The 18,872-nt window shown below is 41.4% G+C and overlaps 1 protein-coding gene and 1 pseudogene across 2 annotated transcripts in view; both read left to right on the top strand.

The window, feature by feature from the left end:
* Positions 1-7,673, top strand: part of LOC103715830 (putative phospholipid-transporting ATPase 8) — a 32,540-nt pseudogene extending 24,867 nt beyond the window's left edge. Inside the window, exon 11 of the transcript XR_016396228.1 lies at positions 7,013-7,673. The product of XR_016396228.1 is annotated as a putative phospholipid-transporting ATPase 8 (transcript). The remainder of the gene's footprint in view (positions 1-7,012) is intronic.
* An 8,393-nt stretch (positions 7,674-16,066) lies between these two features.
* On the top strand, positions 16,067-17,436 carry LOC103715832 (uncharacterized). Its single transcript, XM_008803590.6, has one exon. It carries the CDS (start codon positions 16,277-16,279, stop codon positions 17,150-17,152), a length of 876 nt encoding a protein of 291 aa, XP_008801812.3. The 5' UTR covers positions 16,067-16,276; the 3' UTR covers positions 17,153-17,436.
* The last annotated feature ends 1,436 nt before the right edge of the window (positions 17,437-18,872 follow it).

Here is an 18,872-nt window from a genome sequence, read left to right as displayed (position 1 = left end):
GGGGCCCACATGCCCTCCTTTTGAAATCTCTAAGCGTGAGCTCCTAACTTTTAGGAGCTCATGTTTATCCTCTTTTTTTTTTTCTTTGCATTGCGGCTGAAAAAACCCAAAAGAGGGAGAGGGGTTCACGGCACCAAAATAAAAAAAAAAAAAAACCTAAGGTGGCAGCCCCTATCCTTCTTTAATTTGGGTGTGAGGAAGGGTGTAGCCCCTCCCTCTTTTTCTTCACGTAATCAGCCTAGGGAGGGGTACTCCCCTCCCTCTTCTCCCTATCACACACACGCCTCACTTAATCCAATTAAGTGGGGCATGGGGGCCATTTACAAGGTGGGTCTAATTCTCTTCCAAAGAGAATTGAGTGAACCCAATCTTTCTTTCCCTTTAAATCCTAATCTAATTAGGATTTCAATTAAACCATGACTCAGTTGAACTCTTCAATCCTAATCCAATTAGGAGTCATCTTAATCTATTAGATTAAAATTAATTAGGACTTAAGAACTCCTAACCCAATTAGGACTTATTCAATTTCAGTCATAATCTAATTACGACTTTAGAAATCCTACTCCAAGTAGGACTTTAATTTAATTTGAAATCCTAATCCAATTAGGACTTTAAGAATCCTACTCCAAGTAGAACTCGTAATTAAGTCCAATTAATTAAATTAAATTGCAATCCAATTGCAATTATTCCTTCTTCAACTCACTGACTCTTAGCGGGTTAACCAATTATCAATCAAATTAATTATTTGTGATTCCTAATCACAATTCAACCATCGGATCGGTCAATACCTCTAATGTGTGTGACCCTATAGGTTCTATTCTGTTTGGTAGTGAGATATATTGCGATCTCTATCACAATATCATTGAAAACTCCTTTCAATGGGTTGGAACAATTCCAACTCAACTCACCAGGGACCATCGATCATCAAGATAGTCCCTGTGAGTCTCATCATCCACCAGTGACACCTAGCAGCATGTAGTGGCAACCCAGCAGAATGGAATGATGAACCTCTAGGTGCAGTTATCATATGATACGGTCCTTCTATCGTGGATCCCTACAGAATGGAGGTCATGGATAACTCGTCAAACCCCGTCGTCTGTTATATGTTTAGATTTATTTGACTTAAGTTCGAAAGTGGAAAACTCTTTCTCCACTGTTCATACTGCCCCGGCCGAGGTCTTACGAACTCAGTGTTATAAATCACATAGGATCACTCCTTATCTACCAAGGTCGATAGATTCCATGTAGGTGCATACCCTACTCCTACAGTGAACCTATTGCAGCCAATCTACACTACAAGGACCCATATGGCTAGAGACCATGTATGCGTGCAGTCAAATTACAATAACCTCACTGTGAATAGCCGAAACACCGCAGGTAAAGGACTAGTCACACTACTGCAACATCAAGCAAGTCACTGACGAGTGGATAGACATCCAAGTGACTTCTTATCTTGGTCACGCTCAGTACCCTTGTTTTCTAACAAGCACCCGCACTATCACTTCAGTGTCCCTACACTGTGGACTCGAGTCTCGTCCATCCATAAGAAAAGCGATCTATGCACTAATCTTATCGGATCGATCACCGTCCTCGTGATGATCCATTGATCAGGAGCATTTAGAAATTAATCACCAATGATACATGGCTCAAATTCTCAACTCTTGAGAATATGTATCATCATCTTATTAATTTCTTGGACGATTCATAGACACATAAACAATATGAATGAAAAGAATGCCCATTTATTAATCAATAATAATAAAGTCAAGTACAAAATTATGTCCCAGAATTAATAATGTGTCAGCCAAATTGGCTTCTAGGGCATACTTCTAACACCAGCGAGGAGGATGAGGATGAGCGGGTATGAAAAATCTCGATTTTTAATTATTTATAGTTGAGGCTAGAATCGAGATTCCTATATATGACGGGGTTGTTGATATGGAAAAGCTAGCTAACTGGCTAGACTAGTTAGAAACATACTTTACTATCTATGGATACTCTAAGAAGTTAGCTCTTGCCCGTCTCAAGTTTTCTAGCCATGCTCTTATCTATTGGAATTCATATATGAGAAACATTTCAAATCTGACATGGGACAAATTCAAGAGCCTAATTAAGTAGTTCTATCCAATCGGCCATAAGGAGGATCGGTGGATCAAGTAGCAGTACCTACGGCAGAAGTATGATCAGTCTGTAGGCCTGTTAACGAGCCGAGCCGAGCCCGAGCTTGGGGAGGCTCGGGCTCGGCTCGTTTCACAGAACTCGGGCTCGGGCTCGGGCTCGGTACCGAGCTCTGTATTGAGCTTGAGCTCGGGCTTGTTTGGTAAAAGAAAAGCTCAGGCTTGGGCTCATAAAGCTCATTTCGAGCTCGGGCTCGAGCCCCATAACAAAAATCTACATTAAATACCACAAATGAGGCTCTTACATCATTAAAATGAGGCCCATTTTCTTAGTCTCACTGTTGTGGCTCGAGCTCGTTTGGGCTCGTGAGCTGCTCGGGCTCGAGCTCGGGCTCGAGCTCGAATTTAAACGAGCCTCATTTTAGGCTCGGGCTCGAGCTCGTTTGACTAGCGAGCCGAGCTTGAGCCGAGCTTTTAACGGGCCGAGCCCGAGCCGAGCCCGAGCAGCTCGGTTCGTTAACAGGCCTATCAGTCTGTCCAGGATTACACCACTGAGTTTCACAGGCAAGCAATCTTTTTTGAAATTTTCATTGACGATCATGTAATTTTTATGTAGAATGTTAGAGGTCTCCACGAGAACATCCGAAAGGAGCTGAAACTCTTCAAAGTTGAAAAATATTAACGAAGCCGACGTGAAAGCCATGGGGTTTGAGGAGAAGAATCAGCCTAGGAAAGGTAAAAAAGGCGACAAGTTCAGAAAAAAATGGTGAAAATCCATGTCAAGAGAGGGAGCAAAGCATGAACATGCCAACACGACTCAGAAAACTTATTGTGATTGTTGTAACCAAGGTCCGCCGTACCGGTACCGGTCGGCGTACCGGTGGCGGCTCGGCCCGGTCCGTACCGGTCACGTACCGGTCCCTTACCGGTTCTCCAACAATAAACTACCGGTACCGGATTCCACGCTGATCCGGTACCGGTCCCAAGCTGGACCGGTACGTACCGGCCCGTGGCCGGTACGGGCTGGTACGGCAGACCATGGTTGTAACCTTCGTGGACACACCAAGGAGTGTTGGAAACTTCACTCCGAGTTGCGGCCAAAGAGGAAGATACAATAAGAAGACGATTCTAAGAAGAAGAGAACGACGATTCTCAATGCTGTAGAAGTTGAGGAGCTGCCCAAGCTTGAGCAAGCAGACTGCAAATTTAGCATGATGGCGAGAAAACCCAAGGTAGCTACTGAAGCAGATTTAGAGATGCGAGAGGAATTCTTCCGCTTGAAGATTCAGGTGAAACAGAACATCATTGAGGCTATTGTAGATCGTGGAAGCTAGAAAAACCTCATCTCTGAAAATTTGGTTTATAAGCTGTGGTTGCAGAATAAGCCTCATCCACGTCCCTACCCTTTTGGTTGGATTCAAAAAGACGATGAATTGAAGATCACAAAGTAGTGTACCTTCAAATTCCCTATAATTGAGATGTACATCGACGAGGTAACTTGTTAAGTAGCTTCTTTAAATGTTTGCCAGGTTATTCTTGGGAGCTTATATCTTTGGGATCGAGATGCGGTCTTCTATTGGCGTCTGAAAAAGTATCAGTTTGTGAAGGACGGTAAAGAGTTTATGATCAACGCCTCCAGAATACAAGGTAACATTGACCTTGCAATTGCTGCCCAAGCGAAGCGACTTGTTAATGCATGGAATAAGTTTGTGATGATGGTACAAAAATCTGATACTACTTATGAGAGGCTAAGTTCTCGTTCTCTGGTTCCATTGGCCAATCTACCGAGATCAAAATCGAGGAGTCGTTGTAGTCATCATCGATGAGGAAGGAAAGTAAGAAGTGTCCCTACCACGAAGTCCATATGTAGGAGCAGAGCAAGTGGTTCTCTGAAACTCAAGAGCAAAGAAGAGCCAGGCCAGAAACCATCTCCAAATAAAGCTAGGTGGTTCAACTGCAAGACAGAGAAGCAGGCATTTCCACCTTCAGTTCTGATTTAGTGGGAGCTAAATCTCCTAAATAGGAGGAGCCCTGATCGAGGAGGATCCTCAGACTTAATATGGACCACTTTGGCCACTGCGAACAAGGCTGGACAGGGTCTAAGAGCAAGATCTGCCACATTGGAAAGCCGAGTTGCATACCAAACTTCAGGAGGCCATAACTCGGTCTGTCCGATTGAGATGATATTTTTTTTTGAAATTGGGTATCTTTTTGAAATCTACTACTAGGAGGTTGAATTGAAATAAAATTTCATTGTTTAGACCCTAAAAAGGTTCAGTCAAACTGAAAGTTTCCTTTTTGGGTAAGAATTTGATCGGGTGTAGCTCTCTATCCGAGAAAAATCAAACGAAGCGACAGAAGGCATAGTTGATGTAGGAGTCGAGATCTACGTCCTCATAAGTTTTAGCTTTTTTTAGAAAATTTCTACTAGTAATATCTATTTTAAGAAATGGAGTCCTACTAGGTTTAGAAGGAGAAATCTGACCCAAATTGTGTTACGAGCTTACGGCAGACTTCACATTATAAATAGAGACTATGTACCTCATTTTTTTAATCATTAATAAAAGAAAAGGAGACTTAAAGCTCTACTTTTGAGATTACTCTATCTTCTTCTAGTTATCTTCCGAGAGATTCGAGTTGAGCGGGTTGAAAAAAATCTTCCTTCTCCCCAATCGGAACATATCCTTTTCTACATTGTCATTTTTGTTTAAAGCCCAACATCTCCTGCATTACTTAGATGCCTGATGTCTCCGTCTTCTTTGAGAACCCATGTGTGGGAATCTCCTAATAGCTGCATACTCATCCAGAATTTTAGATTTTTACTGGTCCTCTGAACCTGGTTAATTCTAAGTCAAGGTTAGTCCTCTAACCCTAGTCAAGCTTATGATTGGATTAGTCCTCTGATCTTGATCAAATTCTAGTCAGGGTTAGTCTTTGGACCTTGGTCAAACTGACTAGAATTAGTCCTCTAATTTTCTGTCGAGCAAAGTTGACCCCCATGCCACTGAACCAGGCAAGTCCAAATCAAATCGACCTCCACATCATTAGACTGGGCAAGTTCAAACTGAGATGTTGATGGATCTACATGTCCCTAAGTTGGATCCAAGTTCTCCCTGTCATTATGCATCTCTCCTCCTTACATTGTGTAAATTATATACTTTTATATCTCATTTATTGATGTAAACTAGGGTATGCCCGTGGTTAACTTGTGAAACATTGAGCAAAATTAATGAAATTCAAATTTATATTATGTTATAGTTTCATCTTTTTTTCAGCACTTATGGATAAGGTCTCGGGTAATTAAAGGTGAATTTTTTAGTTCATCGGAAGCCATGGACTGATGGACCAACAAAAACAAAAAACCCTCTCCTCTAGGATGAATTTGACGAGATCATAATCAAACATTTCATTTGTGCATCTTTCTCTCTTCGAAGGAGCAGTCTTCCATACGAGTAGATTCGTGAGCCCACGGTCCTTAGTCAGCGAATCAGCAATTCGACCCAGTTTCCATTGTTGACACCTCTATGGGTCTAAAAATTTTACTTGTTTCCATCATATCTAATTTCAAGATATCTTGATGGTAAAGGTAGCGTCAATTGTAAGAGGAAACTCCAAAATTTTGGTCAAAAGACATGCTGCGCTTGTTGGATTTGTTGCTTTAATTTATTATATCATTAATTATCTTTTCCCACTCCAAGGAGTTGGAGGTTTTCCATATCTGCTTTTAAGACAAGGCCACAACCAACTTGATTTTTATTCTAAAGACAGTTAATGATGCAGAGGATCGGATGATGTTCCCATTGGCGTATGTAATTGTTTATGAATAAATTCCTCATGGCCGGGTTTGGTCTAGTCTTATGTAGAACTTCAATTTTTCTTGGATCTTACGCATAAATCTTCAAGTCCAAGCTTTCCTTACACTTAAAAGCAATTGTATCTTCCAGGCCCAAAGCCCACCTGATTGCTTAATATAGAACATAATGGCAGGTTGATGCCTAACATTTTCGATAAAGAATTTACAAAGGTGAAGGACATTTTATTTAAGTGTGCATGCGGCACCTCATCTGTTCCTGTAAAATTAGCTGGACTTTACAGAGTTAGTTCCATTTTGACATTAGTGCCTCAGGTCACTTCCAGAGTACAACAAGATAGATTAGAATAACTCCTGTGTATTATATAAGAGCCTCATGTAATTTTAGCAATCCATGAATTTTGAGACAGGCATTTCTAAGATATTATGCTCTGTGTTTTTCTTGTTTGTATTAGTGAAACACTATGTTCTATGTATACATATTTTTCAAGGATAGTAATGTCCTTGTGGGCTCACCATCCATGCACTTGTACAGCAGATAGCTGATCGGTATTGTGAGGCTCGTAAACAGGTTTGGTCCATTTATAGCTGTAAATGGCTGTGGCATACTCTGTAGAATGTAACATGACTTCCGTGCTCAACTATCACTCTGAAAAAAAAAAAAAGTTGAAAGCATTGCATGTGAACCATTATTCAGTTATCTACTTTTATGGTAAACATCCTTTTTTTCAGGGAAGGAAAAAAAAAAAGAAAAAAGAAAACCTCGTATCCTTTCCTATACTAAACTAAGCAACATTTCCTTGCCTTCTATGAGTTTTCATATATAAATAATTTTGTTGTCCTCAAATTAATTCCATGCGAAGTAAATTAGAAGTTATAAACTAAGCCTCTTGCTCATAGCTGTTGTGCAATTGTAGATCACAAATGTAATCATTGTTAACATTATTTATTAATATATCCTTGGGAAATCAAATGTTTATTATTTACCTAATAATCAGAGCGATTTTTATTATAATCACATCATAATTCTCATGTTTATCAATTGATTCCTGACTCATTTACTTAGTTTCATCACCTTCTGTAGTTCCCTTCGTTGCACCAAGATGGTGTGCGCAACATCTTTTTCAGCTGGCCTCGTATTCTAGGATGGATGCTTAATGGAGTTTGCAGTTCAGTCATAATTTACTACTTCACAACCAGTGCCATCCTGGAACAAGCATTCCACAAGGACGGTCATGGGGCAGGAACCGACATCCTTGGTGTAACCATGTATACCTCTGTCGTGTGGACGGTAAATTGCCAGCTGGCACTCTACCTCAGCTACTTCACATGGATCCATCACGTCTTCATCTGGGGCAGCATCTTCTTTTGGTATATATTTTTAATAATCTACGGTTCATTTCCACCAACGATATCCACCACTGCGTACTGGGTTTTCTTGGAAGCCTGCGTCTCCAGTCCCCTGTATTGGCTCACTGCACTCGTTGTTGTCATCTCAGCCCTCTTGCCTTACTTTCTCTACTCGACATTCCACATTCTTTCCAAGGTACTATAATATAATCCAGAGTGTACGGCTGGAGAATCATTGACAACTTAGAACACCATGAGGGTAGTTTTTAATTATACCTGAAGTGTTTGTAAAAATCCAGCAGGGATTGTTTCCCTGGTTGTCTAGCCTCATTGTACACTATGCAAATGTAAGTAGAAATTTTTAATGTATACAAGTGCTAAGCATGAGAAAGCAAGGATAAAGCATGTGAGATCTGATGATTTGCCAGTGCATTAAGGAACATTTTTCTTTTTTTGTGGTCCTATTTCTTGAGGTAACCTAACTCGCTATGAAATGACACAACCTGCTCTACTTTTATTGGTTATGGGTTTGGAGTATCTACCTGTGTCAGTTTTTTATTGGTTTTCAAGTCTCAGAACGAGGGGTTTGCTATTGACTTTGGCCCTGTTGGTAGCACTTGAGCTTTGGAGACTGGAGCTCTCGGTAGCATCAGTTGCACCCTGGATTGAAGCCGATGCTGCAGTAGTTGTGGTTGGTTTTGTAAACCTTGTGCAGGATGTTAAATTAAAATGCTTTTGCCAAAATGTAGATTGCAATGTGCCGGAAATGGGCCAGTGTGGTAGATTATTTACAGCTATCGTCCTTGTGAAATGGGTGAGAGGCGGTACTGTAATTCATGAAGGGAATGTTTATGTAGCCGGTCCTTCAGGCTTTAACCGAAAAGAATAAAGCATATTTTGATGTTTACTGGTATTAAATATGATTGTTTCTTGTCAACTCAACAATCAGAACATCAAGGCCTTCCCTGTTTTCACTTTTCACCTATTTATCTTGCTCTAAGAAGGACGCGTGGCGAGTAACAATGTGGGTGCATCTCTGCATACTGGCTCCTAAGGTGCCCTGTGAGATTATTCTCAGAGTTGGACAAAGATACCTTACAGCTTAGGCATGCCTCCTAAATCTTTGTTGCGAATGGTTGCCCAATGCTGCCTAAAGTGCAGGTACAGCAGAGCTTTTTGTTTATTTACCTTTTTTTTTTGTGTGTGTGGGGGGGGGGGGGGGGGGGGAGGGATTTGGTGGTTTTGAGCGACAGAATTGGAAGTCCTCCAGCAACCTCCTGAAGCGGTCTGCAGCGCACCCGAACAGGATTCATTTGACTTGATTGGCAGGGAGAATTTTTTTTATCAGAATATTATTTTTTAAAAAACTGATGCTTGAATGTATGGTGTTTCAAAAAGTAGGTTTTGCATGTATGGTTGACCATAAAAAAAAATGACATTCTAAAGTGGCTTATATTTGGCTGGAAGTCCTTCAGCAACCTCCTGAAGCAGTCTGCAGCGCAACCGAACAGGATTCATTTGATTTGATTGGTAGGGAGAATTTTTTTTATCAGAATATTATTTTTTAAAAAACTGATGCTTAAATGTATGATGTTTCAAAAAGTAGATTTTGCATATATGATTGACCATAAAAAAATGACATTCTAAAGTGGCTTATATTAGGCTAAGCATCTGAATTTTTAGAAAAATTATATAAAATAAATATTATACTCTCAATAAAAAAAAAATTCCGTTCTATTTAAAAGCTTAAAGATATTTTATAACATATATTCTAATTTTCAGTCTACTCAAATTAGATTTTTCTATGTGCCGTATGGATTTGTCTTCTCCATGAAAAATAAAAATTTTATTTCTATAAAAAAACTACTTTTTCAATTTTTCATTAACTATATTTTTTCTTCTCCTTTCTCCGCAAATTAAACAAGCCCATAGATTTTACCAATAAACTAGTTGGCTCCTTTGCTACGATGGAGACCAATTGGTTGGTGGCTTTGGTTTAAAATATTTGCCTGGACATGTCACCACCCTCACCACAATTACCTGGATGCTAGACTTGCTCGACAAGCTCACTCTCAACTAATTTTCACTTTGGAAAGGAAATTGGCATGTCCTTGTCACCGAGGGCAAGGTTTCACATCTGACAAAGCTCGCGAGATCGATGATGCACGCTAACATACATACATCGTCACGACGAACTTGGTGGTGATGGTGAGATCAGAAACCGCATGAGAGCTTCTTCCATTCCATGGCTTGCTGTCTCGTGACTTGGGAAATATCTCCATAGCTTGGAGCATGCTTTGAAGGATGCTCTTTTCCCCCCCCTCTAACCCCTTCTAATGGCACTTCCACGCACCGGTGATTGGAATCTGACATCGAACTCCATGCATGGACATGCTTTGTCAGAGACTTAGAATTCTTTCACGAATTCTAAAGCGCACGAAGTTCATGCAAATATCAATTTTGAAAGGGTATTCATGCAAAATCCGATATTTAGAAGAGTATTCATAAAAAAAAACCCAAAAAGATATACTGTTTGTCGAAGACTGAGGGCAAGGACGTAAAATTGGGTCACGCGTGGCGTATGGGTTGAATGTGACCGGTCCTCCTCCACTAACGGAATCGAGCCAATGGCCTCCACGCAAAAAGGCGAGAGTATTTTTATCGTCCACGCCGACCGACCGACCCAAACAAGTGGCCAAACTGTCCGGTCCAGACCGGCTTAAACAGTAACACCAGTTTAATTATTTAAACTATCATGGATCCTAAGAGAAGTATGATCATCATGGACTTCAATCTGGACCATTCGATCAATGGACTTCCCTAGCTTTAGATGTTTATGATAAACTAGCATAGCTATGAAGTGACGAAACACATCTGTAGAACCGGGAATCTTCCAAGTTGACATGCTTCATCATGAAGTTCTTTCGGTAACATGCAAGGTTTGAGGAAGACTTCTTGCAGCAACAAGCGAATGACAGGCAATATTTCTTAAGGTCGTCTTTCTTGCTTGGCTGATGACGCATGCTGAAGAAACTAACCCATACTTTAATAAATCCAAATTTCAACTCTATTCTTCCTTTTCTTTTTATCCAAGAGAAGCATGCTAACTTCATTCAATACGTAGGCAGCTTTATTATTATACCATACAACATATTCAGGAAGAGATATGTCATAAGATTTTCAAGGTATATAAACATGTGCCAAGAAGAGATGCTTGGCCATGTCCACTCCACCAAGATACAACTCAAGAAAGTTTCTTATAAGTAGGAAATACCAAGATGGACCCATGTTTTTCTTTTCAAACATAATCCCCCTATTATGTCATAGAGAACAGCTAAAAACTAGAACACCAAAATATCGAGGCATATTCATTTACATAATAAGAGCAGGGATGTCGACACATTAACTTTGTATCTCGAGGCATATTCATTTATATAATACATCTGTATGAATGAGTAACATAGCGGCATAAACCAAGTAGGTACATCTGGATGAAAACCTTGATGCTTTGGAAGCTAAAAGGCAAAGATCAGTTTCCTTAGGCCCGTTCCTACGATAGGAATTGCATGTACATGTCCCCATCCAACATGACACACAACTCCTGCAATTCTGTATCAACAGTAATCTGATGCGAACTACACTGTAAGTCTTTGAATTATTGAGCTCAAATCATGGATCATTGTGATGACATGTACCCACAATGCACGCCATTTGGCTCGTCAAGTGTCTCTCATGAATTAGCACTTCATATCATGGCTGCCAGCTGAGAGCGTGCCCACCATGTGCACAAAGTTGGTGCTTTACCAGTCATTATATACCAATACATGGACTGAGACAAAAGTATTACCACACACATCATGGCTATCGCCTCTCTTGTCATTATCATCACATCACATAGTATTAAGTTCCTGAAACACTTTTAAAGAACTACAACATATGTTATCTTGATTTAAGTAACCCATTTTTAACCTCTCATGCACGCATAGCTTTCATGATGAAATCATTTTCATCTTTGACTTATAGTATATAAGTTTATAATTTTATCCTGAGACTCGGTCCCTGGTATTAAGCTTTTGAAAGTTATGAAACAGCAAGCAAACAAAGTCGCACCCTTACGGTATAACTTTTGCTCAGACTTTCTCAGCAAGCAAACAAAGAAAACCTGAACTCGTACTCCGTTTATCCTTTATCATTTAAGATGCAGACAAACTTCTTGTCCAATTCCAAGATACTTTCACCCAATTGGAAAACAGAAGCTCAGTTCACTTTATATATGTAACTTGCTTTATTATTATAACCTACTGCTACCAAATCCATCATATTCAAGTTTCCATCAGTTGAGCAATGGATTCCTGATTGTAAGACGAATATTTTTTTTTTCTGCACTGCTGTAGGAATGTCAAACAATTATATATCCTGCAGGAACGGTATGCTCGAGTTGGCAAAGTAGCTAGGTAGATACTGGATGCAATGTTCAATGAACTTAGGTGACCCTAAACCTAGTGGTGTTTGGCATCCAGAAGAACTAGTGGTGTTTGCTCCCAAAAAAAAAAAAAAAGGTCTCATGTGACAGATAGATTCTCTCTTCTCTTGATGAATTTGCAATGGACTAAAAATCAGAAACCTATTTACGTCTAAAATATGCAATTGTTTTGTGTATATTCTGACAGTACAATATTACTATTAAAATTCTGATTTGCAGTGGCCATGCTTCTGCTAGGATCGACGTGTCCTTAAAAAATTTGGGTAGTTCTTATGTTGGGTATAGATCAAGTTCACTCCTTTTAAAATTTGGTTGGTGCTGTACTTTCGAAAATCAAAACTTGAGATTAAAGTTAACAAAATCATATATGATATTGGGTAGATATCAAACAGATTGGTCTTCTCGATCGACATGCAAAGCTTATCGACGAAAATATTGTTGTTAATTGGAGATCGTATCATTGCATTGCAGGCATATCCTCAAGTGAGACATCACATGAAATGTCTGCAGACTTGCAGATAACCTCTCATTAAAAAAGAAATCAAGCTAAGAAATAATTGGAGCAAAATATAAATTAAGAGAGTGATGGTGAAAAATGAGAACATAATATAAGAAGAGTGCGGGCATGAAATCTTATTAATAACGAAAAGCTGAATTATGTTGGAAGAGGCACATCAACTACATGCAACAAAACCAAAAGAAAAAGCTCTGTAGGGCCAGAGTCTATGCCGCTACATTGTTGTAAGTGGTTACGGCACTTGCTTTGACGAGGACAGGAGTGTGAGAAGCAATACACAGTTAGTGGCAGCGGAAAGCGAGTGGTGAAAACCTTCGACGCGTAAAGCAAGAAGCAGTGTTGCACAACGTGGGATCAGGCACGGAAAATATCTACAAAAAAAAAAATCTGAATATTATTAATAGATTAACTCGAGACATAACCAGTGCAATATATGTTTATAGATACAACCCAAAAATGTCATTACGTGCATTGTCCATTGCTGATGATGAATGCCTTGCAGCTAATTCTTACTCTTAAAATAGAGAACAAGAGAAGTACTGTACCTCCAAATCTTGAAGTATACAAATTTAATTATGCGAATAAGAAAAAGATATCTAACGAAATTAAAGATCATAGCATGCCTTATGTTTTGTACATATCAAGGGCGTCGAGAGAGAACAAACACATAGTGGGGCCTAGTGAAAGAGGTAAAATTTTTAATCTTGTAAAAGTTAGCTAAGCAGTGGCTGTCCACAATGGATTGGTTATTTTACATTGTATTTATACCCTTCTAAGAAGTACATAGGGTCCAGACATGCTGCCCAATGAAAAAAGAACATATCTTCTGTTTTTTTTGGGGGGTAAGCTTAGGTAAGATAATACACCTAAAGTTCTTATTTTCTTCTTGTGTGCCTGCTTTGAGAGTTTGGCAAGCTTCAACAGTGAATTTCCTTCTCTTCCCCTTATGCAAACTTGTTCCCATCTATAGTCAAGTTTTGCTACCAAGGAGGTTCTAACATATCAGGATCAAAGATTTCCATTCACTTTCTTTGTGGTCATTGCAGGTGTTGCTGGAAATTGGACCCGGGGGCCGCCGTGAAGCCGGGGAAGGAGGAGCTCCGCTGCTGCAGGAGGCGGGCGGCGGTGCGCCGGCTGGCTGCGTCCTCCGCTGCGGGGGGTGTGCAAGTCCTGCAAGGAAAACCGGTGGCCGGGCTCCCCGGCGCCGGCCCTCCGATGCCTAAGTCAGAGGGGGCCAGTATGTGGAGAAAGCAGGGAAGAGAGTATATGGAGAAGACAGCGAGAACATTTGGATAAGATAAAGAAGACGAAGAGGATGATGTCCTCAATTGTGTCTGTGCTTCCCGGCGGGTTCAGTCCCGGGGATCTGTTTCCGTTTTTTGTTATCCCCCCTCCTTGGTTCTCCCCAGGTTCCCTTTTATAGGAGGGGATTACGTTACCTGGGAGGTGACCGGGGGATTTGTCCCTGTCCGTAATAATTGGGCACGATTTGGCCCATTTATGGCGTAGTGGAGAACGGGGCCGAATCAGACCGGAACCAGGGAGTTGTCACGGTCGATCGGACCTGTTGGAGTGGTTGAACCGCCGGCCGTAGCGGGCCTGGGGTCTGTGGATGGTAAGTGCATTTATTACCGAATGAACCGGCGGTCAGGTAGAGCCATGCGCTCTGATGGTTCAGTGATCCGGAGATCGTCTTGGGCCGTGTTCATTAAATGCCTGAGTGCATCGGAGACTTGAGGGAGTCTCATGCATTAATGGCAGGTCGTGCCGAACGCCTGCGGAGATCTTATGCCTTGATGGCTTGGAGATAGTGGCAGGTCGCAAGCCGTAGGAGTTGTCAAGTCCCTTGGACTTTAGGCGGGGGTTGAACATTTGGTAAAGGCATCGGTTCGGCAAGGGTGCCGAGCCGAGCTGATCGCCCAATGGGGCGCCCTGTGGCGGAGCTGCTTTGAGTACTCCTGGCCGGCGCCCTTTAGGCGAGCACCTTCTAGCAGAGCGCCTCGGCGCTGTCTTTGGTCGGCACTTTCTAACCGAGCAGCTTATTTTGGTTGGGCACCTCTTGGCGCGCACTCTGGTCGGCGCCCTCTAGTCGAGCGCCTTCCTGGTCGTCATCCTTTGGCCGAGCAGCTCTCTGGTCGACGCTCTTTGGCCAGGCGCCTTTCCGGTCGGCACTCTTTGGCCGAGCGCCTCCGTTATGGCATGACTTGGGGTTTTTCCCCCAACAGCAGGTGTCTGTGAAATGTGTTGCAAGAGGATGGTGATATTACTAGATTTGATTTTGTTGTTGTGAGAGCAATGCGTTACAGAGTAACTATTGCAAACAATGGTGCAATGGAGGGCGCCAGCCACCATCCATTGGTGTAGAGGGCATAATTGTCAGTTTGTAAATTGTTTCTATAGAAATAACGGTCATTTTTTATATAATCACCATCATTCACAAGGAATCAAGTGATTGTTTTGGGGTAGCAATGTCAATATTAATTAGTTGGCCACAATAATGGCTATGGTGTTAATATTTAGCCGGCTGACAGTCATACCTCATTTCCTAGGAAGAGAGCCCTTGAAAGGACGAAATTTTGCTGTTATAGCTATTCAATGGGCATTTATTGGTAAGGCAAAAGGTTAGTTGTGTGGGGAATAACAGAGCTATATCAGCTTTAGCACCATTATGATACACTAATGGTGCTTGAAACCATGATACTATGCCAAACTTGCGAATAGGTTGCAAAGAATGGTTTGCAGAATGCACAGATATTTTGGAATGCATAGGAACTTGTTTGGATAATTAATTATGAGAACCTGCATGCCATTTTATTGCATGCACTCCATTGTTGCACATAAATATTTTCTTCCTACCTTTCCTCATTTCTTTCTTTCTTTTCTTTTCTTTTTTTTTAATGAGATGTCGCATATATCAACAATTGGCTAAACAAGGTAGATAATATACCTAGAGAGAATAACAAAGGCAACCAATGCTTTAGCCAAGGTGGTGTAGCAGCAATTGGTCAAATAGCCTCAAACATAGGCTCTATTGCTCATTCGTTTTAGCTATGTTCTTAAAAAAAAAAGAATCAAGTACACTTCCTATCACAAGATAATGCAATGCATTATCTTATGTGAATTTATCACCATTAGAATGCATATGGCAATATTTTAACAGCAGGACATGGAAGTAACATAATCCTATATTTTTCCTTTCGAATAAAATTTTAATTTAACCCAATATCAATTTTCAACTTTAATTCATTTTAAGTATAATTCCATTTTAGGCAAATAACCTTCAATTAAATCCAAATAAATTTCATTTCATAGTTTCCATCCAACCCTAACCTTGACTATTATCATAATTATAATTGCTTTCTTATACATTTATGGGCAATTCCATCTTCCAGATAATCACGAGCAATACGATCTTCTAGAAATGTAGAAATTACTGAAGATCGTACCTATCTGAACCATCACATGGTAGATAAGATCTCTTTGTCATGCATAAATGCACAGAATGGATTCAGAAGGACTCTGCAAGAAGTGGCTCAAATTTCAAATGGAAATTTTTATCGGACCATCCTTGTTAATTAAGAAAATGCTTTGAGATAAGGACTAAGGAGGCACCATCCCCATATTTCTGCCAAAGGGAGACCCCCACTTGGTCTGGATTCTGGGAGGGGGTACACGCCCAACCACCTGACGTTCTAGAAGAACACATGACACGTGCCACAGCATTTGCATTTACACGTGTGACTTCACCTACAAGAAAATGGGAAACGTCAAACGTTGGGCTCGGGGATTACCTCCACTTCCCCCTCCGTATCACGCGCCCCTCCTGTCATTTTCTCCCTCCCCTTTATTAACGCAGTCTCCCCCTCCTCCCCCCTACTACGAGCTCCTTAATCCCTCCTTATTCGTATCGCAATTCTAACCTCGATCCCCAATTCCAGACGAGAAGAAGCGAGGAATAGAATTATAGGAGGCGGAAGTGAGAGTAAGAAGGAATAGGGATGGAAGAGGATAGAGGAAGCCCGGCGTTTATGGGTTCCTCCAGCTTTCAAGAGGCGGTGGCGGAGGACGCCGGCGATCGACTCGCTGCCGCCGTCGAGTCCCCCGAGAAGATATCCGCCGCCCCGGAGCTTGACTACGAAGTGGAGGATGACGATGACGATACGAGCGAGGACTTCGAATTCGCCTTCGTAATCAAAGATCCGAATTCCAGCTCGGCGATCACCGCCGACGAGATCTTCTCCAACGGCCAGATTCGCCCCGTGTACCCTGTCTTCAACCGGGATTTGCTCCTTGCCGACGGCGGCGGCTGCGGCCGCGGCGGCGGGCCTGTGGGAGAGAAGTCGGTGCGGCTGCCGTTGAGGACGCTGTTGATCGAGGAGAGGAACGCGTCGTCGTCGTCGTCGTCCTCGGAAATGGAAGAGCTGGATGGAATCCCACCGGAGACGTACTGCGTGTGGACGCCAGGGTCGGTGCCGCCGTCGCCGCCGCGGTGCAAGAAGAGCAGCTCCACCGGGTCATCCTTCCGGTGGCGGATCCGGGACCTCGTCGGGCGGAGCCGCAGCGACGGGAAGGAGAAGTTCGTATTCCTTGCGGCGGAGGAGAGAAACCCTGGCCGGAGCTCCGAGAAGAAGAAGAAGGTCGAGGCGGCGGCGGAGGAGGGGGAGAAGAAGGTGGAGGAGAGAAGAGGGGCGAAGAAGGGAGGTAAGGCGACCGAGGTGGATATGGTCACCGCCCACCGGATCTACTACGGGAGTAGGAGCGGCGGCGGGCAAACGGCGAAGGGCGGGCGGCGTTCGTTCCTCCCGTACAAGCCGGACCTCGTTGGTTTCTTCGCCAATGTGAACGGGCTTAGCCGGACCCACCACCCCTACTGATATTTTTCTTTTCTTTTTTTTAAATTTTTAGGAGGTATCATCTTATTGTTTTTTTCTTTTCTTTTTTTTGTTAGAAACTTCGTATATAGTCAAAAAGATGAACCGAATAGCCTGTCGGTGATAGCCTTTTTACCTGTAAATTTGTGTGGTTTGAGTGGTGGGAGAGAGTTTGTTCGTATCCAGCTATTTTTATAAGCCGATGAGTTTGTCTATTTTAATTAGCAGATCAGTGTGAATGTGTGCTATGGAAAAGTTTGTGACCTTTCGGTTCTGCTTCTATGGAACTTCCGTTCATACTTGTTCATTTTTGTTAGCAGATGAGTTTTTTTTTCAATCAGCAGATCAGTGTGAACGTGTGCTATGGAAAAGTTTTGGGACCTTTGGGCTTGTGCTTTTAGGAAACTTAAATTAGATTTTTTTCCCCTCTTCAAGTAACAATTATTGTATAATGATGTGTATAATTTGATGAATCTATATCCTTAAACTTGTTTAGTAATGAATATTGGGAGATTCTGTTTTGGAAATTAATTTAATAATACCATGGTGGCCACTCTTGGGTGAGGAAAATTTCACTACCTTATTGATTTGGAAATGAACGTTAGGGGAGGAGCCTATGATCATTCGCTCTGGTGCTCTCTTTGTTTTGATGGAGCAGCTTTGAGATCGTCCATACTAAAATTATATGAATTATTCATCTTATTTTACTAAAACAAAAACTTTTGGATTTTATATTTATCGTGGTTGTAATAGTGTTTGAAGTAAAATGCCTTGGGTTGGAGGTGCATTGCAGATGATAGACCGCTGCTTCACAACATCCGCAGACTTTTAGAAGAGTGCAGGTAGTTTTATCTGGGATAGCTATGCGTCAATGCCTTGTCTCCTCTTTTCTGATTTTGTTGGCTATACTTACACCCGATCGGCTGTTGTACTTAAAAAGAAAAAAAAAAGTAAAATGCCTTGCATACCCAACCCCCTCAGCATACTTCTTAGTGTACCCCATTCTGGTTTTTTATGAACCATCAGGATTAAAATGTGTAATAAAATCTTTCACGAACCACATTCCCCGTGCGTGATGGTGCATCAACAACTCCTTTGGCACTTGCTCGAGGCAGGCTACTACTCTTGTTTCGAAGGTGGTCCCCAAGTTTCCTGTAATGCTTCTCTTGTGACCAAGGTTTTGGTGGTCTGAACTTAGATAACCGAATGCCGAAATTTGGTGAGCAAAGCTTCTGTTACTCAAACACCGTTGAAGTGCAGATTTTGGTTATAGAAAAATAATTTAACTCGTATTTGTTTAAGTGGATGGTGGTTGGTATGTTGAGTTGCTAAGCTTTATTTAAATGCTCAAAATGGTTAGGAGAACAGAGTGATGGGAGCCAATGCTTAAAATATTGATTTTGTTATCTGGTAGCTTTCTTTTGGTGCAAGATCAATATCCAGAATCAAATTTTAAACACATTTTGACATTTCTTTTCTAGTACTCTCCTTATCAGCTCGTCTTCTTCTTATCCTTTTCCTAAATTTATCACTGGATTAAGCGCATCATCAATCCTACATGTACAATATAGATTTTTTAAATTCAGAAATTGGATTGTGTTTATAAATTCTTGAGCAAAATTATGCTGAAAATACGTTGATGTATAATCATGTTAATTTTTTATCCGCAAGTCACTTGCTATAATATTTACATGAGCAAGTAAATCACCAGCACCACTTCTCT

Source organism: Phoenix dactylifera, chromosome 1 (assembly GCF_051530095.1).
Source record: "Phoenix dactylifera cultivar Ajwa chromosome 1, Ajwa_hap1_PhDact_Kaust_v1.1, whole genome shotgun sequence".
NCBI lineage: Eukaryota > Viridiplantae > Streptophyta > Magnoliopsida > Arecales > Arecaceae > Phoenix > Phoenix dactylifera.
This window is presented reverse-complemented; position numbering and strand designations above follow the sequence as displayed.

Excerpts from the sequence above, each read along its gene's own strand:
- LOC103715832 (XM_008803590.6), top strand. The coding sequence starts at position 16,277 with ATGGAAGAGGATAGAGGAAGCCCGGCGTTTATGGGTTCCTCCAGCTTT.